Here is a 24648-nt window from a genome sequence, read left to right as displayed (position 1 = left end):
CATGTTCTCCCCGTGCCTCGGGGGTTTCCTCCGGGTACTCCGGTTTCCTCCCCCAGTCCAAAGACATGCATGGTAGGTTGATTGGCATCACTGGAAAATTGTCCGTAGTGTGTGAGTGAATGAGAGTGTGTGTGTGCCCTGTGATGGGTTGGCACTCCAACCAGGGTGTATCCTGCCTTGATGCCCAAAGCCGCCTGAGATAGGCACAGGCTCTCCGTGACCCGAGAAGTTCGGATAAAGCGGTAGAAAATGAATGAATGAACGAATTGAATGTTGGTCAAACTGAAAACGACTTTTTTTTTTTCCACAGAAAATGTGGGTTGGTATTAAACCCTGAGAGAAAGGTTTTACTGTGTGATGATTTAGAAGCCTGGTTTCAATTTGTGTAATCATTTCTTCTTAAATAAAGCAAATGTGTGGCTGCGTGTGTTTTGTTTAATGTGTTTTGTTTAACGTCACCACCACTTCAAGTCATTTATTATACGAAAAAAAGATGGTGTTTCGAAAAAGAACATTTCTGGTCACGTTATGATAGATTGCATTTCTTTTCTGCAATAACACAATTGCTGCTGATTAACCAGAACCAAACAAACTCCAACGTCACGATGTGGAATGATGTCTACAATTCAACATCCTATCCTTAATATCTTTTATTTAGTTAAAGGAAAAAATATATAGATAAAATGCATCACATGAAAAGACTTTTATATGATTTTCAAGGTTTGCGAAAATCATAAAGGTAAAGGTAAACATTGCAAACCTGCTGTTAATGAAGATTCAATGACTGAACCGTCATTCCCATTATCTCAGATTTCTTTTCCAAATACTGATACATGATTCACAAATGTTAAAAAAACACACAAACAAACAAAGACAAAATCCCAAACCCATACAGTGAGAAATCACACAGTAAGAAAATCAAACTCACACATTGCTACGGTTAAATGCAAAAGGAACACGAAATCCCAAATAGATTTAACTTAATAAAAAGTAATTGAAAGAAAGAAAATTCCGATCTCTCTATATCAAAAACTAGACGAGAGCTACCTTAAAATCCTGAGGTGTCATGAACTTGTATTCCTCAGCACTTTGATATTATACTTCCTACAGCAGAAAGTACGGTTTGTTCAATAAAGTGTTAATACACATGGCAAAGACCTTGACGTGTGGCACATCTAGGCTTCAAGAACAGCACTGTGCACTCATGACGAGGTCTGTTTAAGCTCCCATTAATACACAAAATAAAAATACCCCTATATATATATATATATATATATATATATATATATATATATATATATATATATATATATATATATATATATATATATATACGTCACCATCAAAAGAGAAAAGCATGTAGTATGTGATGAGGTGGACTGAACCACTTAGCTTAATGACAACTTGATATTACTATCACGTTTGTCTATTACAGTACATAGCAGCAACATTTTTTCATACAGCATGTTTAAATATGCAGTTATGGAAGTGAAAGTGAAGGCTGACAGACTGAGATTGCCTGAGGTGTAGACATGGATCAGAAATAAACACAATCCTGGTGTTTTATGTTGATTGGTAAGACAAATTATAGCTAATTTATGGTGATGTTACAGTGAATTAACATTAATTAATTAACATTAATTAGTGACATGGTGAACACAGTGAACCCTTGGTGTGTGTGTGTGTGTGTTAAATTGTGCCATAAGTGCATGAGTGATTGCACACTGTATACATCCTTGAATCGATGCTATGTAAAAAAACCAAAAAAACGAATCGAACATGTCTGAATCGTGTTATGAGGTGCACTTTGAGCAGGAATACTTTTACTTTTCTCCCAGCAGAAATGAAAAAGTACAATCAAGATTATGCAGTAGCACCACTTGTTCATGAGGTCACTTCTCGCTGCAGGCCTCTCATTTCCTCCTCCTCCCACAGTATTTGCCTTGACATCCAGCTCCTCCTGCAGTCACAGATATAGCCAAAGACATAGTAAAGTAATGTAATTGTTGGATTTTATTTAGAGATTAAAAAGTTTCAAGCTTCGATCACATAGTACATGCATTCGGGATGCGTTCATATACCCGGTTAACAATCTGAGGTGGCACAATGTGAAAGCTGAAAATATGAACATTATTCATTAACATCATTCAAGCAATTGTTTGTCTATATGTCCATTAGGACTACTGTCATTTATTAATTAATACCCCGCTTAATGGTTAACCTGAATATTCATTAATTAAATCCTCCGAATAGCCTATACACACACACACACACACACACACACACACACACACACACACACACACACACACACACAAAAAAAAAACACACACACACACACACACACATAATATATTATAGATGTGCACTGCACTGTACCTCTGTAGCCTCCAACCCCTAGAGCACCTTGGAGAGCTGCATATTTAGCTGCTTTAGCTGTAATAATAATAATAATAATAATAATAATAATAATAATAATAATAATAAAACATTTATATTATATGAAAATCTTTTTCCACAATCCACAAACACTTTTACATGTACTTCCCATATATCTGGTCTAAACCGGATACCGTACCTTCATGAGCATTGCATCATTACATTTACAGCCGCCCTTATCCAGAGCGACTTACATTTTATCTCATTTTTATACAACTGAGCAATTGAGGGTTAAGGGCCTTGCTCAGTGGCAGTTTGGTGGACGTAGAAATCGAACTCACAACCTTCCGATTGGTAGCCCAACACCTTAACCAGTAGGTTACCACATCCCTAAATCGTTGCAATGATGCTGTAACTATAAAATATTATTAAACATTGTTAAACATTATTGTTTACTATAACCATACTAATTTCTTACTGTTACTGTTACTGTATATTTACACTGATGTCATTGACTCATGTATGAGCAGAATTGAAATAGAAATGACCTACATTGTTGAGGTGTAAGTGGTGCACTTCCAGCTCCTCCTTGTCCAGCTCCTCCTTGTCCATAGCCTAGTATAAAAGAAAATGAATACAGTTATGTACCGCTGTAATTTTTCTTTTACCCCATTTTCTCCCTAGTTTGGTCATTTAACAATTACCGCCTACTAACTATGATGTCTGTCCGTGTTATCCGAAGTACCATATAACGACTAAGGAAGGGTTAAAGGAAACATGTGCTTCCACTGAGGAACATAAATCCAGCCCTTTTCTTTTCAAACTGCAGCACATGCTTTGTCACTAAGAAGATGGCACTATTTGCCCTCTTCAACATACCTGAGCTCTAACAAATGGATAAAGTCACTGTAATTAATTGACAGGGACAGAGAGTATGCTGTCCCTCCCACCAAGAGACCTATGCTTGCTTGACACCTAGTCATAAACAGCTGGTCATCAGTCTTTGAATTGGAAATCTAACACTTTTTCAAGGAGTGAAACAGAGCTGGGAGGCACGACGGCTTAGTGGTTAGCACGTTTGCCTCACACCTCCAGGGTCGGGGGTTCGATTCCCGCCTCCACCTTGTGTGTGTGGAGTTTGCATGTTCTCCCCGTGTCTCGGGGGTTTCCTCCGGGTACTCCGGTTTCCTCCCCCGGTCCAAAGACATGCATGGTAGGTTGATTGGCATCTCTGGAAAATTGTGTGTGTGTGCCCTGTGATGGGTTGGCACTCCATCCAGGTTGTATGCTGCCTTGATGCCAGATGACACCTGAGATAGGCACAGGCTCGCTCCCCATGACCCGAGGTAGTTTGGATAAGCGGTAGGAAATGAATGAATGAAACAGTGCTTCATTACCTGGGAGTGGTTGTTGGTAGCCGCCTGCACCACCACCAGTGTATCCTGGCACTCCACTGCCTGCAGAATTCATAGGTGTTTATTTTTTAATACTTAAGCACTTTTGAAAGTAGAATTATTCTACTAATACTAAACTTCTGATGAGAGAATACACTCATGTCCTCTCTATAGTTTAGTATAGTATAGAAAAACATAAGACTGTTGTCCTACCTGGTTGGTAACCTTGACCCCACAAGGCACCAGTGCCATATCCTGTAACAAGGGAGAGAAGCAAAATACATGAACACAGAAAAATGGCGTGATTTCAGAAAAAAAATCTGAAAAAAAATTTGATTGTTGATATTGTTTATTTCTGGAGCACCTGATTTACCAGGCTTCCCAACTCCAGCTCCCAGTCCAGCACCACCTGGGTAGATTCGACCTGAAAACAAAAGACTGTGATGGCTCATTCTTAAAAATGACATTGTTTTTACTGATTCTAAGCCTGATATATTCTTCGAGCTACAGTATATAATGTATCATGACCAACTCCACCTGGGCCACCAACTCCTCCTCCTATGCCTCCTAGCCCTCCAACTACACCTCCAGGACCTCCTTCTAAAGCCCCACCTGTACCTCCAATTCCTAGGCCTCCTGCTCCACCCAAACTGCCAAATCCTACAAACACAGAAACATGTCACTGAGCATGTAATAATCCGTATAATAACTTAGTTAAGAAGCGACATCTTGAATGATCCGTCATATTTATTTTGTTCTTTATGTAGGTCAAAATGTGAAGCACTGACACACAATTATGCATATTTATTTAAATAAAACACAAGTCATGGATTTGGATTCATGTTGATTCTGACAACAGTAAAATCCCAGGGACTTTTTTGTGTGAGTAATTCTTTCAATTCAGTCAAAAACAATGCCTTGTTATCTGTAAGTGGTTTGTTCTTATGCAGCAAGTCATTCAGTGTAATCAGATCTAAACCTAAACTAAATATTATATAGTACCTTTTAATGTGCCTTGAATTGATTTTTATAAAAACCTGCTTGTAGTATTTAAAAATTCAAAGATGTGTAATAGTAAGTTAGTCGTGTAAGTGTGTAAGTTTTTTGCATGCAGAGGTGTCACACATCAAACATATAAGGAACACCAAGCTCCCTTTAATTGTAAAGTTCCACTTTAATTCATCCATATTCAAATTCATACAGCAAATTGTTTCAGAGTAAATATATTAGTGAACACAGACAAAGTTGAATCACCATCACAACTCTATGGCTATTCAAACAAGCAGCACCTGATTTCCCAAGTTTCCCAGCTCTTAATCCTGCTCTGCCTGGGTAGCCAAAACCTGAAAATAAAAACATTGAGCTCTTCTACTGCAGATCCGACAACGTGAATTGTAAATTATCAGGATTAGAAGACAGAAATTAAAATCACAACTTGTTTCGGCTGATAACTCGTTAACTAGTTGCATTATGTTAAATACCTCCTCCTTGACCACCCAGACCAACACCAGCTGCACCAGGTCCTCCACCAATGCTCCCTTGACCTCCACCAACACCCCCTAAACCAGTGCCAACCCCTCCAGGAACTCCTCCAAGTGCTCCTGAGGCTCCCACACCACCCAGTGCTCCAGTTCCCCAGTAGCCTTATGTAAAAAAAAAAAAAAAAAAAGAGGTAATTTAAATCTTTGTCTGCTTTACCATTAGGATATAAAATAATCTGTGAGGAAACCGTGACCTACTTTTAGCTGCCTTTCCAGGGCCATATCCAGGACCTGTAAAAATAAAAAAATAAAAGAGAGAGAGATTGTTGCCATTGGCTGCATGAATATCTTCATAAGCTGGTGGTCAGACTACAAATTATATGAAAACATAAACATTTATAAACAGTAAAATGAAGGCAACTAAATATTAATAAATATATATGCTAAATGATTATAGTTGAATAGAGCAGATAAAAACAGCAAACCTTTGCTTCCCACAGCAGCTCCACTTGGGAACCTTTGACCTGGAAAATATGAGAATATTTCACAGGATGCATTTTTAGATACCTAAACAGCTTCTTCTGAGATATTCTAAAATCATTATTCATTCATTCATTCATTCATTCATTTTCTACCGCTTATCCGAACTTCTCAGGTCACGGGGAGCCTGTGCCTATCTCAGGCGTCATCGGGCATCAAGGCAGGATACACCATGGACGGAGTGCCAACCCATCGCAGGGCACACACACACTCTCATTCACTCACACACACACACACACTACGGGCAATTTTCCAGAGATGCCAATCAACCTACCATGCATGTCTTTGGACCGGGGGAGGAAACCGGAGTACCCAGAGGAAACCCCAGAGGCACGGGGAGAACATGCAAACTCCACACACAAAAGGCGGAGGCGGGAATCGAACCCCCAACCCTGGAGGTGTGAGGCAAACCTGCTAACCACTAAGCCACTGTGCCCCCATTATAAAATCAATTCATTTTAGATTTTAGACCCTGATAAGGGTTCAGATTCAGCCCACCATAGTGAAACCTTGCAGATAATATTAATGTAAACTATCTATTATATATATTGAAAACCATAATTTGGATTTATTTGCAGTGACACGGGGGGCACGGTGGCTTAGTGGTTAGCATGTTCACCTCACATCTCCAGGGTTGGGGGATCGATTCCCATCTCCGCCTTGTGTGTGTGGAGTTTGCATGTTCTCCCCGTGCCTCAGGGGTTTCCTCCGGGTACTCCGGTTTCCTCCCCCGGTCCAAAGACATGCATGGTAGGTTGATTGGCATCTCTGGAAAATTGTCCGTAGTGTGTTAGAGTGTGAGTGAATGAGAGTGTGTGTGTGCCCTGTGATGGGCTGGCACTCCGTCCAGGGTGTATCCTGCCTTGATGCCCGATGACACCTGAGATAGGCACATTCTCCCCGTGACCCGAGAAGTTCGGATAAGCGGTAGAAGATGAATGAATGTAGTGACATGCAGATAAATAGTAATACATTAACATATTTGTATTTCTTGTTGTGTTATTAGTTACTGAAATGTTTTTTTTTGTTTCCAGCTCATCTGACAATAAACTAACTGTAAATGTGGCCTGTTACATAAAACGTATTTGACACCACAGAGTTAGAAAATGAATTATATTCATTCTTTTTGGTAGTTTTGGCATGACTTCTGACCTCCAGGTCCTGTTCCTGTGCCTCCTGGCAGTTGACTGCTACTTCCAGGTAAAAAGCCAGTTCCCGTCGTCACTCCACCTGGGCCTCCAATACCACCAAGGAGTCCTCCAAAAGTACTAGCGTATCCTGACGCAAGACCATTATTTTGTAGAAAGGAAAAGCATGCCATGAAAAGGTATTACTTTATCACATATGATTTGATGTTTAAAATAAAAAATATATACTTTTGTTTCAAAGATGCTTAGAGAATTATGCATGAATACCTTTGGGGGGTTTAATTGTTCCACCTACAGGACTGGTACTAACTCCGCCTGGTCTTCCTGTGTCCTGTACGCCTGTTCCTGCTCCAAGTCCACCTGGTCCTCCTCCAACTCCACCAGGTCCTCCACCGACTCCACCTGTACCCCCTTGGACACCAATTGGACCTTCTCCCACTCCATCTGGTCCTCCTCTGACTCCACCTGGACCTCCACTGACTCCACCTGGTCCTCCTACGTCTCCACCTGGTCCTCCTCCAACACCACCTGGTCCTCTTCCGTCTCTACCCGGTCCTCCTCCGACTCCACCTGGACCTCCTCCGACTCCACCTGGTCCACCTTCAACTCTGCCCAGTACAATGTCAGTTCCGCTCGGTTCTTCAATTCTACCTGGAGTATCACCACGTCCAGGAATGACACCACCTTCAGACAGTACATACACAATAGCGTTACAATTCTGGTATCCGTAAGGCGAAATGTTCTTGAGCTGCTATGTTAAGGGAAATTGGAAATACCTGGAGGTTTTAGAGGTTTGGCTCCTGGAAGATCATCACCTACTCCGCCTGCACAAGATCACATCCAATCACACCTTATAAAACAGTCCTGAACACAAATTACTAGATTTTTTATATTGTTAAACAAAATTAGAAGCCATGTACAGTATAGCTCTAAATGCACCGATATCTGAGACATTGTTTTATTGGAGCTAAAAATGTGTAATTTGCACTTGATGTTTTGCAAAACTGTGAACCGGGAAACGTTTGTCATCGTCACATTTCTGACAGTTAGTTGAAAAAACACTGTTACAATATTTTCAAACAATTTATTGTTATTGTCTCTCACAATAGCACTGACACAGTCAGAAATATTCGTGATCTTTTAGTTAAATTAATGCAATCACTATAAACTATAGTTGATTCAAGTTTTTCAAAGCGGTCAGCTGGTAGTGTAGAATCGCATGCATTTCATTCACAGTATCTATGGAGAGAGACATAGGAACAGCTGAGTTTTTAGCGGCCAACCTATCATTCATTCATTTTCTACTGCTTATCCGAACTACTCGGGTCACGGGGAGCCTGTGCCTATTTCAGGCGTCATCGGGCATCGAGGCAGGATACACCCTGGACGGAGTGCCAACCCATCACAGGGCACACACACACTCTCATTCACTCACACACTCACACACTACGGACAATTTTCCAGAGATGCCAATCAACCTACCATGCATGTCTTTGGACCGGGGGAGGAAACCGGAGTACCCGGAGGAAACCCCCGAGGTACGGAGAGAACATGCAAACTCCACACACACAATGCGGAGGCGGGAATCGAACCCCCAACCCTGGAGGTGTGAGGCGAACGTGCTAACCACTAAGCCACCGTGCCCCCTATTAAACTATTCATGATTAAGGACAATAGTCTGTAAAACACACACACACATTCAAAGTAATACCTGGTCTACCACCAGCTAAGATGGGTATTCCTGTCCCAGTAACTCCATCAAGTCCGTCCCCATCGGTAGGACCACCGCTAACTCCTTTAATTAAAACAAATAAAATAAAAAATAAAAACATAGTAAGTAACCATCTACACAACTACATAGGAAACTGTGAACATATGAACTTTAAATATATCTATCTAAATAAATAAATAAATACTTGCTGCTGTCAAACCTCAAAATATAAGCTTCAGGCTTAATGTTTACCTTCACCTTATCAAAGATTTCAAAGATTTACCTTCACCTGGAACACCACCAATAGAACTTCCAGATCCCTCTATGACTCCTGTTTCCCCTGAGTATTACATTCAGGCATTTCAAGTCAAGTTCATGTTGGGTATAAATTGTTAATAAAAAAACCCAACTTACCCAACCTAGGGGCCTTAGTAGAACCTGTGTTGAAAATAAAGACAAACGTTTTAAATTTTGAAAGAAACCGGTGGGACATTTTAAACAACCAAGACCTAGAACCTGGATGTCAGCAGGTTGTTACTCACTTTGTCCTTCTGTAGAGTCATTATCAGGCTTAATAGCTGATCCACACGGATATAGGGGAAACACAGTAAAGGAAAGTTCTGTATTCTGCATACTACTGTATTGCTTCTTGCACTTCTTACTTGCTATCTTTCTCACTTTCTTTCTTTCTTTCTTTTATCGTATTACCTCCATCAACATCTGTTTTGTTCCTCTGAGCCGTGGATGCTGTTGGTATACTGCCTGGAACTCTTGATCCTCCTGTTGCTCCTCCTATGATGTCCGGAACTCCTGCGGTCAGATTTAGCAGATATTCCATGTTGATTTCCAGGTCAGGCAATATATTGTTGTATGACAATCAACCCAACAAACAGAAGGGAACACCAACACACCATATTTGTCTGCCTTGCTTCCAGTGACTGGTACCCCTCCTGCCCCAACAGCAGTGCCTGAAAATAAAATATAACAATTTGTCAAAAGACAACCCTTTATTATTTGTCTAACAATTTTCCAGTAGTTCATCATCACCTGCACCAGTTGCAGTCCCTATTCCTGTGGTTGTGGTTCCAGCCCCAACAACACCAGGCACTGACCCTGCTCCACCTAAAACAGTTCCAGTTCCAACAGCAGGCTGACCTATTAAGAAAGAGTGTGACAGAGGTACCTTATCAGAGGTAATTTAATGCAATTAGACGCCTTAAAGTTCAGAAAAGGATTCATACCATATTTTGGTGGCTTTCCCCCTGATCCATATCCTGTATATCATAAAAGAAAAGATACTTAAATCCCACTAAACACAATAAAATATGAACATCATCACTATTGGTTTATTAACGGAAACATGCCTCCAAAGCTTCCAAGACCAGTGCCCGGTCCACTGCCAGGAACTCCACCAAATGGAGATCCAGAAGCACCTCCAATGCCCCCAGGCACTGCTCAATGGGTCAAAAGAAATACGCCATCTAAATTACACAGTTAACTATATAACAGTTCTAACATGCTGTATGTTTTCTCTACTTTCGTAATCATTTGTAATGTGCAGATTGGGCAAAGCGTGAAAGCTGTCACTGCAGAGGTTTTGCTGCATTTTTAAGAAGACATAGTAAATTAGAAACCTTGCCTTTATTCATTCATTCATTCATTTATTCATTTTCTAATGCTTATCCGAACTTCTCGGGTCACGGGGAGCCTGTGCCTATCTCAGGCGTCATCGGGCATCGAGGCAGGATACACCCTGGATGGAGTGCCAACCCATCACAGGGCACACACACACTCTCATTCACTCACACACTCACACACTACGGACAATTTTTCCAGAGCTGCCAATCAACCTACCATGCATGTCTTTGGACCAGGGGAGGAAACCGGAGTACCCGGAGGAAACCCCCGAGGCACAGGGAGAACATGCAAACTCCACACACACAAGGTGGAGGCGGGACTCGAACCCCCAACCCTGGAGGTGTGAGGCAAACGTGCTAATCACTAAGCCACCCTGCCCCCCTACCTTGCCTTTACATTTACATAATTTAGCTGATGCTTTTTCCATAGTGATGTAGTGGAGGCAAGATTCCATAGTGAGGCAAGATGCAATTGAGAAGTTGATGGCTAATAAGCTTGAGTGCTACTTACTGTAAATAATCTTTTCACAAGTTATTTTCTTACTTTTAGTAAAGTAATTATATGTATATAACGCATGAGTTTTTTCAGTAACTGTAGTTTCATTGCACTTTGGATTCTTAGTTTTTGGATTCTAAATCCATCTCGGACTGTTTTTAATACATTAAAAATTAATTAATTAATTAATTAATTAATTGTGAACAAAATGTGTGAGATGATTTGCTCACCAGCCTGTCCAGTGCTTGCTACTCCTCCTGTTCCTGTGCCAAGTACTCCTCCTGCTCCTAATTGCCCTATTGCCACAAGTATACCCAAGGAAGAATATAATGGTTGAGAGTTTTGGACTGCTTACGTGAATGTGCCATTATTTGTGCACTTGTAATGCAACTTCTAAAAAAAAAAAAAACAATCAAGCATACCATATTTAGCAGCTTTTGAACCTGGTCCATATCCTGTAATTAAAAAAAACATGTTACTTTCCATACAAATGGTTTGGATAAATAATTAATGTAAGTTAATAACCTGCAGCACCTGTAGGACCTCCTCTGAATCCTGTTCCTCCTGGTATGCTGCCTGCTCCAAGTCCATATCCAGCCCCAGGACTCAATCCAGTGCCCTGGCCATATCCACCAACAGATCCTGTTCCAGTTCCATATCCTTGAGCAGGCCCACCTACCCCAGATGGAGTAACACGTCCAGCCTGACCTGCACATCAGATTTACATAACATTCACAATGCAAACTTGTATTATGTTCATACAGTAATTTGAAAATTACAAAATAGGTTTATCTACCATATTTAAGTGCCTTTGATCCACTTGGATATGCTACAGTAGACAGAAGATACAACATAAGAATACAAGATATAATATACAGTATGAAATATAATTATAAATGTGCATAACAGTTGATGCTTTACCTGAACCATATCCCCCAGGTACTGCACCAGGACCATATCCTCCAGGTACTCCACCAGGACCATATCCCCCAGGCACTGCACCAGGACCATATCCTCCAGGTACTCCACCAGGACCATATCCCCCAGGCACTGCACCAGGACCATATCCTCCAGGTACTCCACCAGGACCATATCCCCCAGGAACTCCACCAGGACCATATCCCCCAGGTACCCCACCAGGACCATATCCTCCAGGTACTCCACCAGGTACTCCAGCTGGTACACTGCCAGTTCCTACTCCACCTCCTGGTGCCACTCCAGTACCAAAACCACCAGCTGGTACTCCTGGTCCTAATCCACCACCAAGTACCCCTCCTAATCCTCCAGGCAATCCTGCTCCAGCAGTCCCACCTGTTCCACTTGGGAATCCTTTTTTGCATAAATAGATCAAATGTGCATGACATGTCAAGCATGATGATTCAGTTAGAGGATTCTAGCTACATTTATATGTAACTTAGTATGCCTTACCATATTTGCGAGCTTTGGCTCCAGCATACCCTGAAAAAAGTGGAATACAAAAATGCAGCACATAGAACACAAAGATTAGGATTACATGTTTATAATATTCATTCATTTTCTACCGCTTATCTGAACTACCTCGGGTCACGGGGAGCCTGTGCCTGTCTCAGGCGTCATCGGGCATCAAGGCAGGATACACCCTGGACGGAGTGCCAACCCATCACAGGGCACACACACACACTCTCATTCACTCACACACTCACACACTACGGACAATTTTCCAGAGATGCCAATCAACCTACCATGCATGTCTTTGGACCGGGGGAGGAAACCGGAGTACCCGGAGGAAACCCCCGAGGCACGGGGAGAACATGCAAACTCCACACACACAAGGTGGAGGCGGGAATCAAACTCCGACCCTGGAGGTGTGACGCGAACGTGCTAACCACTAAGCCACTGTGCCATCAAATTAAATATTTATGGATATTTATAACATTTTTTAATGTCTTTCATGATCCTAAACCGAGGAATAACTACTTAATCTTGATTTTTTTTGGGTGCTATTATTACATGCAATCCAGATGCATTTACATTTATGATATTTGAAAGATGTCCTTATTCAGAGTGTCCTATCCGATAAGTACATCCTCATTTTGTTTCACTAGCTCAGGGACTTACGTCAACAGTACCCTCAGTCTAAAATGCCTACCATAGGTCTATGTATGTATATAGAAAATTGCTTTAAGTATATATATTTCTGTTTGTTAAAATGAATGTACAGCATACTGAAATATTGTAACATAGGTTCATTTACCCCCAGGTCCAAGACCAGATACTCCTCCAGGTCCAAAACCACCACCTGGCACACTACCTGGTCCGCCACCAGTTGTCCCTCCTGGTCTTTGTCCAATTCCTGTCCCTCCTGGTACAACTCCTGAGCCAGGTCCTCCTTGGGCACCACCAGCACCTCCTACTATACAAAAAATATAATAAAGTTCATTTTGTATTACAGTATATCATCAAATTAGAGTCATAACATATTTATGAGCTTTTGCTTCAGATCAATATTCTGTGGAATTTTAATCAGAAAAGAAACATTTTGGTGCAACTTCTCATTTATAACTATTAAAGTTATACCTCGTCTCCATCTACTCCACCCACTATGAAGGAATAAATGTCCAGTCTATTGACAGTTTCTGTTATAGCACTTACATTGCTTTGGCATGTGTGCTATTATATACAACATATAGCACAAATTAATATTGGAAATTAAATAGTTACTAAAATATGACATTCATTAATACCCCCAGTTCCAATAGCAGGTCCAAGCCCTCCACCAGGCAGCCCTCCAACACCTGCACCAAGTCCCCCTGGTAGTCCTCCTGGCAATCCTCCAGCACCTAAAGCTCCTCCAGGACCTCCAAGCTGAGCTACAGAACAAAATAATAGTAGAAACAATACATAAAATTTTTATTGGACAACCTAGAAAGGTTTCTTGTGGTTGAAGTGAAATTAAGGGCTAAATAGCATTGATTAATTAAACATTGTGCTTTAATCCTATGAATAATATACTAAACATACATGGATTCATGTGCATAATACATTCTTAAGTCTTACCATATTTTCTTGCTTTGGCTGCAGCATATCCTGAAATGTATAGGATAAAAGATATGTTTCATTACTCAGAAAAAAACATTTTCATTTTATAAGATGCAACTACATTCATCAAGTTACCATCAGCTCCAAGACCTGAGCCAGGAAGTCCTCCAGCTCCAATCCCTGAACCAGGAAGTCCACCAGCTCCAATTCCAGACCCAGGAAGTGATCCAGTTCCAAGGCCAGAGCCAGGAATTCCACCAGCTCCCAGTCCAATTCCAGGGACCCCACCAGTTCCAAGTCCTCCAGGCAATCCTCCAGCACCTAAAGCCCCACCAGGACCTGCAAGCTGAGCTAGAGAAACATTGTTAGTAGAAAAATGCATGAATCTTTTATTGAACAAACTTGTAAACTTTTTTGTGGATTAAGTGAAATTAAGGGCTAAAATATCATTAGTGAAATACACATTGTGCTTTACTTCTGTACATATTAAAGTAACCATGTGTAGATTCATGTACATAATTAATTTTTAAGTCTTACCATATTTTCTTGCTTTGGCTGCAACATATCCTGAAATTTTAGTAAAAATTCATGTCTCATTACTAAAAACAAAAATTACCCATTTTCATTTTATAACATGCAACAACATTTAAACAAGGTACCTCCAAGTCCAGACCCAGGAAGCCCACCAGCTCCAAGTCCTGACCCAGGAAGTCCACCAGCTCCAATTCCAGACCCAGGAAGCCCACCAGCTCCAAGTCCAGACCCAGGAAGCCCACCAGCTCCATGTCCAGACCCAGGAAGCCCACCAGCTCCAAGTCCTGACCCAGGAAGTCCACCAGCTCCAATTCCAGACCCAGGAAGCCCACCAGCTCCAATTCCTGACCCAGGAAGTCCACCAGCTCCATAACCAGAGCCAGGAAGTCCACCAGCTCCAAGACCAGAGCCAGGAAGACCACTAGTTCCAAGTCCAGAGCCAGGAAGTCCACCAGTCCCAAGTCCTCCTGGCAACCCTCCAGCACCTAAAGCCCCACCAGGACCTCCAAGCTGAGCTAGAGAAACATTGATAGTAGAAACAAAACATGAAGTTCTGACTGAACACAACCTGTAAAGTTTCTAGTGGATTAAATAAAATAAGGGCTAAAATATTATTAGTAAAATAAGCATTGTGCTTTACTTCTGTACATATTAAACTAAACATACATAGGTTCATGTACATAATTAATTTTTAAGTCTTACCATATTTTCTTGCTTTGGCTCCCGCATATCCTGTAATTTATAGGAAGAATGCATGGCTCATTATTCTGAAAAAATCTAATCCATTTTCATTTTAAGATGCAACAACATTTAAACAATTTACCTCCAGGTCCAATTCCAGACCCAGGTAATCCACCAGTTCCAAGTCCTGACCCAGGTAATCCACCAGCTCCAAGTCCTGACCCAGGTAATCCACCAGCTCCAAGTCCAGACCCAGGAAGTCCACCAGCTCCAAATCCAGACCCAGGAAGTCCACCAGCTCCACGTCCAGACCCAGGAAGTCCACCAGCTCCAATTCCTGACCCAGGAAGTCCACCAGCTCCAATTCCTGACCCAGGAAGTCTACTAGCTCCAAGTCCAGAGCCAGGAAGTCCACCAGCTCCCAGTCCAATGCCAGGGACCCCACCAGTTCCAAGTCCTCCTGGCAACCCTCCAGCACCTAAAGCCCCACCAGGACCTCCAAGCTGAGCTAGAGAAACATTGATAGTAGAAAACTAACATGAAGTTCTGATTGAAAAATCTTGTAAAGTTTCTTGTGGATTAAATAAATTAAGGGCTAAAATATCATTAGTGAAATAAGCACTGAGCTTTAATTGTATACATATTAAACTAAACATACATGGATTCATGTTTGTAATTAATTTTTAAGTCTTACCATATTTTCTTGCTTTGGCTCCAGCATATCCTGTAATTTATAGGAAAAATGCATGTCTCATTACTAAGAACAAAAATTACCAATTTTCATTATATGAGATGCAACAACTTTACACAAGTTACCTCCAGGTCCAATTCCAGAGCCAGGAAGTCCACCAGCTCCAAGACCAGACCCAGGAAGTCCACCAGCTCCAAGACCAGAGCCAGGAAGTCCACCAGCTCCAAGTCCAGACCCAGGAAGTCCACCAGCTCTAATTCCAGACCCGGGAAATCCACCAGCTCCAATTCCAGACCCAGGAAGTCCACCAGCTCCAATTCCAGACCCAGGAAGTCCACCAGCTCCAATTCCAGACCCAGGAAGTCCACCAGGTCCAAGACCAGAGCCAGGGAGCACACCAGATCCAAGTCCAGAGCCTGGAAGCCCACCAACTCCAAGACCAGAGCCTGCTGGCAATCCTCCAGCACCTAAAGCGCCACCAGGGCCTCCAAGCTGAGCTAAAGAAACATTAATAGAAGAAACAGTACATGGGAATTTTAGTGAACAACAAATTTGTTGTTGTTCATGTCAAATTAAACTTTAATAAAAGTGTTAGGAATAACTGATTAAACAAAATCTATGCTTTAACAGTTATTAATATGACCATCTTGCCTTTTGGACATTACCCTTGATCATTACATTAATAAATATACATTATTATTGAGTATCTTAATAATTAAATTTACCATATTTTCTTGCTTTGGCTCCAGCATAACCTGAAATTTGTAATAGAGAGCATGTATCACCATGTAGCATATACTCTGAAACAAAAACTAAATATTTAAGTGTATATATAATGCAACAGTATTCATATTTCATTTAACAAGTTACCTCCAGGGCCAAGTCCAACACCAGTTCCAATTCCAGATCCAGGAAGCCCACCAGGTCCAAGACCAGATAAAGGAAGCCCACCAGGTCCAAGACCAGAGCCAGGGAGCACACCAGTTCCAAGACCAGAGCCTGGAAGACCACCAGCTCCATAACCAGAGCCAGGAAGTCCACCAGCTCCAAGACCAGAGCCAGGAAGTCCACCAGCTCCAATTCCTGACCCAGGAAGTCCACCAGGTCCAAGACCAGACCCAGGAAGTCCAGGTAGCCCACCAACGCCAATCCCTGAGGTTTAAAAATATTATAATGTAAAATAAGATTTCTCTTGAAATATTATATATATATTATATATATATAAATTTACTCTATTTGGAATTGGCATTAATTTAGTTTCACCCGTATCTACAGCTTTGGGTTTGAACTTTTGGCAAATTTTGCACATTAAATTTCTTAGAAAATTATCCACCATATTTCTTATATAATTAGTTATAATTTTTTTACCATACTTCCGTGCTTTGGCTCCTGCTCCTGGTGAGAGTAAAAACAAGACATTCAATATTTCAAGACAATGTCTGATATAATGAAATGAAACAGCAAGCAACATTTGTTTACCTCCCGGATAGGTACCAGCACCACTGGGATACAAGCCTCCAGGACCAGCACCAAAACCAGGCACACCACCTGCTCCAGGTGCGGCACCAAATCCAGGTACACCACCTGCTCCAGGCACAACACCAGGCACACCACCTGCTCCAGTAACAGCACCAAAACCAGGAACACCACCTGCTCCAGGCACAACACCAGGTACATCACCTGCTCCAGGGACAGCACCAGGTACAGCACCAGGTAAAACACCTGCTCCAGGCACAACACCTGGTACACCACCTGCTCCAGGAACAGCACCAGGTACACCACCTGCTCCAGGAACAGCACCTGGTACAGCACCAGGTACACCACCTGCTCCAGGAACAGCACCTGGTACACCACCTACTCCAGCTCCTACACCAAGTCCAGCTGCTGTTGGAGACATTAATTTTAATAAGGTGATCTATTACATATTCATTATTGAATATAGGAAAATACATTATATGTATTTCAACGTATTCTGAAACACTTGACCATCATATCAAAATATATGCCTTCCTGAAATAACGAAGTTGAAAGGACAAAATTGTAAAGAATATATTTATTTGCTGTTAGCATTAAGATTCCCTTCAGTTAAACTAAGGGGCCTAGTCCATTCTTGCTCCAGTATGACAACATCCGCGTTCACAAACCATAAAGACATGAGTTAATGTTTAATCCCGAACACCCTTGGGATGAACAAGACCTCCAACTGTGTGCCATGCATTCTTGCCCAACATCAGCACATTTTCTTTCTTCAGTAATGCAAATTAGGCAAATCTCCACAGTCACCTTCTAAAATCTCATGGAAAGCTTTCACCAAAAGAGTGGAGGCTGTTATTGGAGCAATTTAGGAGTCCAAGGCTATATGCCCATAGTTTTGAAATGGGAGTTTCACAGACAAATAAGAGGGAGTCTGCCGTCCACAAATCGTTAGCCTTATAGTGTAGCTTAGCGTGTGATTCATATTCTGCTTTTAGCTTGAAGATCTTAACTTACCATATTTAGCAGCTTTAGCTTGAGACTTAGCTGAGCCAGGTCCTGAAGAAATAATGAATAAAGTCTTTAGAACAGAAATTATTTATATAATTATACACATCATACATAAATTATTTATATGGCTGTGATGTAGAATACAGAATCATGCAGTAAAGAAACAATCTTTAAACATTGTGACTAAAGTGCAAGCGCTAATTACATCCTTTGTGATTTTTCCAGTACAGTGTTCCTGGCATAAGCCCCGTATTCACTATGAACCTGACCAAGATAAACCACTTACTGAAGAAAAGTGTACCTATTGGCAAATGTTTTAATACTAGTAATTTCAGATGTATTCATTTCCCTTTATTTAATATAAAACAGCAGCTGTCTCAGGAATATTTGCTATTTTTTCCTATGCACAATAATACCTCCAGACTTTGGTGTAATGAGAGGGTATCCACGAAACACTCCTGGTAACTGTTGTCCAGCAAAGCTCCCACGTCCACCATTGGCTCCAAGTCCACCTTGACCAAGCTGAGCTACAAATTAACAGGGGAAAATGGTGTGATAGATACAAAAACAGATGATTGATACTATTATACAATCAGTTTAAAGCTCACCAGTCTGAGATCCTGTAGCTACGCCTGGCAGGACACCTTGACCACCAAAACCTGCATAAAGAAGGTTGCTTTAAACATTTGATGTTAATAAAAGAACAGTTCCTACATTTTATTAATTGCTTCAGCCATATTTACCTTGTCCAGGAACAATACCACCTTGGTACAACCCAGGAATATTAATACCTAATTTAAGATGAAGAAAGCAGTATTACATTTGCAAATTCTAGTATAATGCTAATGAATAAGTAGCATTATGTTGAATAAGTAAATAAGTGATATCTTAAGTATAAGTGTTGTCACATAATAAAACTGTGGTTTTACCTGGTACCGGTGCCTTCCCTGGCTTGCCAAATTTGCGTCCAGAACCTGTTCCTGTACTTGGTAATCCAGATTGTGGCAAAGTAGGTGCTAAAGGGACAAAAATATCATGGACACACTCAGGGATACTCAGGGATTTTCCAAACAAAAAAATATCACAATAACAATGATTTTTGGTAACTACCTCCTCCAGGGCCAAATCCAGCTCCACCTGGTCCAACTCCAGCTCCACCTGGGCCAAATCCAGCTCCACCAGGTCCAACTCCAGCTCCACCTGGGCCAACTCCAGTTCCACCAGGGCCAAATCCAGCTCCACCTGGTCCAACTCCACTTCCGCCAGGAACGACTCCAGTTCCACCAGGGCCAAATCCAGCTCCACCAGGGCCAACTCCACTTCCGCCAGGAACGACTCCAGTTCCACCTGGGCCAACTCCAGCACCACCTGGGCCAACTCCAGCACCACCTGGTCCAACCCCAGTTCCACCAGGGCCAAATCCAGCTCCACCAGGGCCAACTCCAGTTCCGCCAGGAACAACTCCAGTTCCACCTGGGCCAACTCCAGCACCACCTGGGCCAACTCCAGCACCACCAGGGCCAAATCCAGCTCCACCAGGGCCAAATCCAGCTCCACCTGGGCCAACTCCAGCTCCACCAGGGCCAAATCCAGCTCCACCAGGGCCAAATCCAGCTCCACCTGGGCCAACTCCAGCTCCACCAGGGCCAAATCCAGCTCCACCAGGGCCGGAACCTGCACCACCTGGACCACCTCCAAATCCAATTGCAGAACCACCAGGTCTGACTCCTACACCACCTGGAACATATCCAGATCCACCAAGACCTATTCCACCAGGTCATGTTATGGATATTATGAATAATATAAGTTTTAATTGTTTTCAACTATGGCTATTTAAAACTATACAGTTTGTAACTGTAACCTGCCTATGAAGTTAAAGGTCTAACTTCATAAATTTCTTACCAGTTTTTGGTGGTTTCTGTCCAGGATAAAGACCAATTCCACCTGAGCCAGCTCCTCCTGGTCTGGTGCCTCCTGGTCCAATTCCTGAACCAATTCCACCTGAGCCAACACCTCCCGGTCTGACTCCTCCAGGACCATATCCTCCTAGACCAGCCCCACTTGGACCAACTCCTCCTGGTCCAACTCCTCCTGGAACAATTCCTCCTTGTCCAACTCCTCCAGGACCATATCCTCCTAGACCAGTCCCACCTGGACCAACTCCTCCTGGACCAACTCCTCCTGGAACAATTCCTCCTTGTCCAACTCCTCCAGGACCATATCTTCCAAGACCAGTCCCACTTGGACCAACTCCTCCTGGTCCAACTCCTCCAGGTCCAAAACCCCCAACACTCTGGCTGGGGCCAAGTCCACCTAAGCCTCCTATAGAAAACAAAACAATTACATTTACGTCTTACATTTACCATAGAAAAATCATTCAATTCATAAACTTTAGGGTAATAAAAATAAAAGCATCAATCTCCCCACCTCCAAAAGCACCAGTTCCAAGTCCCTGAGCACCATATCCTGCTCCCAGAAAAGTATATATTAATGGATATATATTTTGTTCATATTAAAAACTATATTTACTATGAACTGGTCGTAAATATTACTAATAATAAACAAATAAAATCTGCTGAAACATTGCTGTCTTTTACACTCTATATAATGAACTATTATACATATAATTACTATGAAATTGTTGTTTCCATTCTCACCTGTTTTTGGAGGCTTGACAGCAGCTCCTGATTTAAAAAATAAAGAGTAATCTATTAAACAACTGTAGCAATGACCAATGAAAATAATGAGGAAATTAACCAAGAGTGTGTGTAATGTGTCCATAAGAATAATTGTCTGAAATTCATTCAAGACCTTAACAAGTATCAACACAAGGGAAACACAAAGTATACCAAATAATATAGTTGTTGGAGAAAGCAAAAAAAATATATATATTTTCTTATCAAACTGTCATAAGATGCTACAATAAATCAATAGTGTGAAAATACAAACGTTTTTACATTTATCATTGGAAATTATATGCAATGCTTTACAAGATCTACAGAAAAATTGTTCCTGCTCTTTTTTCATGGGATCTGATTCAATCTGATCTAGACAGATCTAGAGCTCACCATATCATGTAATATTGTATGTTATCCTCAACACATTGAAATGTTTGGGGGAATGTACAGAAGAGACCCTCAAAATATGTAGTTATAGATGTAAAATATTAAATGTGACATTTTATGTAACTTCAACTAAAATTTCACAAACCAGGACCAAGTCCTCCAGTTCCCAAGCCACCAACACCTATTCCACCAGTTCCAATACCCCCAGTGACTGGTCCACCTGCGCCAGGGCCTGTGCCATAACCACCTGGTCCTATTCCTCCTGTACCAGTACCAGGAACAAATGCGCCAGTTCCAAGTCCTGGCCCACCAGTACCGGTACCAAATGCAGTCCCTGCTGTACCAGGACCTACATTATAACCAATAAATTTGAGTCCTGTTATAACTTGTGTATATTTCCTTAAATTTAAAAATAAATATTAGAAATTGTAAAAGTACAAAGATTGTAGGGTGTCACTCACCAGCTGTCTTCCCTGGCTTGTAACCAAAAAACCTCCCTGGTACTACATAAATGTAAATGGGAGAAAACCTATTTACTTTTAAATAATAAATTAATTTGTATACATTTATGTGCTTATCATTGAACATGGCATATTCATGGCAAATGTTATAATTCTTTATATCACATGCAGTATGAAAGTAAGTCTTATCCAAGAATTCTGATAAACATTTATATGCTAAACATATATTCGTTAGTTAATTGTGCTGAAAAATGTATACTAGCATATCTTGTGTTTATTAAAACAAAATATCTACCACCTCCTGCTCCAGGACTGGTGCCAATTCCTGGTCCAGTTCCCAGTGCACCTCCAGGACCAGCACCAAGACCACTCCCTGGAAGGACTCCGGTCCCTAAACCTCCAGGACCGATTCCTGGGCCTACTCCTACACCAGAACTAATTCCAGTACCAAGTCCAGCTCCAACGCCCCCTACTGGACCAGCTCCAGCACCAGGTCCGATGCCAGCCCCTACTCCAGGCCCAGCTCCTCCTCCTCCTGCAGCTGGTATGTAGACTCCTGCAACACGAGACAAAAGTCAGTAACCTTCCAACACCTTAAGCACTGAGCTACCCACTAACATATCCCGTCTTATCTACTATAACATTCCACCAGTTACCTGGTGACCCACCACTGTTCTTTCAATTACCCGTTGACCCACTATTACTCTAATAATAAGACCACTTCCTAGAATTCATAACAGTCTGTAAGTTCATAGAACACTTCAGGTTCACAAAAGTACATGAACACCTTTAATAATCCTTTGTCATATTCTGAAAATCCTAGTCTACATCTAGGTGTCTACCAAGGTAGAATTTAACATCTATTGGAACAACATCTACTATACAATTTAAAAAAAAAACTCTTTCTAGAGTTCCTCAATGGTTCCATTGACGTTTAAGGATCTATAACTTCCATAAAGGGAAGGTTGTAACTGGCATGTCCAGGGACAACTGGAAAAACCCTTCAGGTTATGTAAACCATTTCTTTATCTGATCGTATATGATACCAAGAGAACAGTACATACAGTACCTGTAGCTTATTACTAAAACAATTACATCTATGCATTCAAGAGCACATCGAAATGAAAAAGGTGAATTAATAAACTCTTGTTAAACTCTGATTTAGCTTTTTAACGTTCTGTGAGAAATTTAAACACTTAAAGTCATGCACCTGTAAACAGTGATTTTAAATTCATGCAGTTAGACAAAACTTGGATGGCTAGTTTTGTAAGTTGCGTAAAAAGAAGTTTGCGTTTGTATTTATAATCTATAAAGTGATTCTGGGCAAAGAATGCTTTTACTTCTTCCCACATCCTTATTCTTTTGCAAATGTAAAGTCCGTGATTTAGATGTTGTTTAGATCGCAACTAAAACCATACTGTTATTTTTAACGTTCCTATTGTTTATGTTGACAAAAGTTATTATAATTAAGCTCAGTCTATGACTTTTGCTTAAATCTGAAAGACAAAGACAATGCAGAATAATGTTTTCAGGAATAGTTTCCAAAACCTTTAGAACTTACAAGAACCTATAAAACTGAGGTAGATTACATCAGATTGCACTTGCTGCCAAACACAGACAATCTAATTATAAACACTGGGATATATAATAAATATTGGACGGTGTTGTATTTAAAAGCACCTGGAAAGAGAGAATGCCTGTATCAGAAAGCAGAAAGCAGGAGACATCTTACCTCCTTGAAGTGAGGGTCTACACAGAGCCAGCAGGACAAATCCATGGAAGAGCAGCAGAGCTTTGCCCCTCGCCATCCTGCTCTGTAATACCCTTTTCCTTTAGCAACCTAGGGGTTTTATTCCCCTTCAAGTGCTTATAGCTGTACACCCATGTCTTGAAAAAGGAGGGAACTTGGAGTGGGATGTCCATCTGTCTGTGTGTGTGTTCGAGATGGGGGGGGGGTGTTGGACAAAGGTAAGGGTATGATTCATTGGGTAATTACTACAACCAACACTGTGTCGATGTACATTTTGCTTTTCTCTTTAGTCTACCTCTGAGGCTCTCAAAACGATCCGTACATATGAAGCATATCGATGAATAGAAAAAAGACATATATATAAAAGAGAGAAAGAGAGATTATGAGACAGTTATCATACCTGTGAAAGAAAATCACCTGTATGCCAAATTTTCTCAGGAATTTCAAGAATATCCGAATTTTCTTTGCTTCATTGGTCCAAAACAGTAATCTATCAACAGGTCCAGACATTTTTGCATTGCTTTACTGAAAGCATTGTAATAGATAATAATGTACGGTGCATTTTCTAAAATCACGAATGACAGTTATACAGTGAATCAAAGGTTTTTTGGGTTTTTTTTTTTTTGTATTATTAGAAAGGTATCCTTTTTTACTACTTAATTCAATTTATTTATTTATTTATCTATTTATTTATTTATTTATTTTTGGGGGGTGATCTAGCTCTCCTTCTTTGGGCTGGGAACCTACTGCCAGAACACAAGCTGTGTTTTTAGGCTGTTGGCAAGAATAAGGATTAGGTCATTCCTGCACTGATAGACATTTTGAAATTGAACGTAAAACCACATATATATGCAGAGAAAAAGAGAAAGATAGATAGAGAGAGAGAGAGAGAGAGAGAGAGAGAGAGAGAGAGAGAGAGAGAGAGAGAGAGAGAGAGAGAAAACAACAAATGCCCCCACAAGAAAAGCAATAAGTCCTATTTTTTACCGTCAAAAACTTTCCTTTTGGTTACTAAGGTTAAGAGTGTATTGGGTTGTATGTATATTATTAATTACAGAGACAACTTATACAAATGACATGCAAGAAAGAAACATGAAAATGCCTAATGTACAACAAAAATAATCTCACTCGAGACTTGATGATGTAACCAAGTACAAGTCAATTGAAAGAAGATTTTT

At 41.1% G+C, this 24648-nt stretch overlaps 1 protein-coding gene across 1 annotated transcript; it reads right to left on the bottom strand.

Annotated features, from left to right (window-relative positions):
* Positions 1-1340: 1340 nt before the first annotated feature.
* elnb (elastin b) lies at positions 1341-23589 on the bottom strand. Its single transcript, XM_047805328.1, has 55 exons — positions 23453-23589; positions 22019-22276; positions 21721-21762; positions 21405-21608; positions 20852-20878; positions 20622-20660; positions 20097-20516; positions 19305-19958; positions 19124-19210; positions 18938-18985; positions 18803-18853; positions 18611-18721; positions 18201-18242; positions 17190-17594; positions 17079-17105; positions 16581-16862; positions 16436-16465; positions 15836-16207; positions 15714-15743; positions 15162-15527; positions 15041-15070; positions 14464-14853; positions 14342-14371; positions 13940-14155; positions 13823-13852; positions 13510-13635; positions 13020-13178; positions 12215-12244; positions 11708-12115; positions 11583-11615; positions 11321-11494; positions 11209-11241; positions 11017-11082; positions 9895-9927; positions 9701-9808; positions 9565-9621; positions 9362-9463; positions 9196-9231; positions 9068-9091; positions 8937-8993; positions 8654-8737; positions 7719-7766; positions 7210-7626; positions 6947-7072; positions 5740-5778; positions 5513-5545; positions 5255-5416; positions 5063-5116; positions 4311-4433; positions 4138-4197; positions 3987-4028; positions 3777-3836; positions 2932-2994; positions 2380-2436; positions 1341-1960 (listed from the first exon to the last, which is right to left on the bottom strand). Exons 1-55 carry the CDS (start codon positions 23526-23528, stop codon positions 1914-1916), a joined length of 7128 nt encoding a protein of 2375 aa, XP_047661284.1. The 5' UTR covers positions 23529-23589; the 3' UTR covers positions 1341-1913.
* Between the last annotated feature and the right edge of the window lie 1059 nt (positions 23590-24648).

This window comes from Tachysurus fulvidraco, chromosome 21 (genome assembly GCF_022655615.1).
Source record: "Tachysurus fulvidraco isolate hzauxx_2018 chromosome 21, HZAU_PFXX_2.0, whole genome shotgun sequence".
In the NCBI taxonomy this organism is placed as follows: Eukaryota; Metazoa; Chordata; class Actinopteri; order Siluriformes; family Bagridae; genus Tachysurus; species Tachysurus fulvidraco.
This window is presented reverse-complemented; position numbering and strand designations above follow the sequence as displayed.

Coding starts and splice junctions, on each gene's coding strand:
- elnb (XM_047805328.1), bottom strand. CDS start 23,528: ATGGCGAGGGGCAAAGCTCTGCTGCTCTTCCATGGATTTGTCCTGCTG. Junction 18,722..18,802: donor AGCTACAGGATCTCAGACTG/GTGAGCTTTAAA, acceptor GTTAATTTGTAG/CTCAGCTTGGTCAAGGTGGA. Junction 15,744..15,835: donor CTCTGGAATTGGACCTGGAG/GTAACTTGTGTA, acceptor TATAAATTACAG/GATATGCTGGAGCCAAAGCA.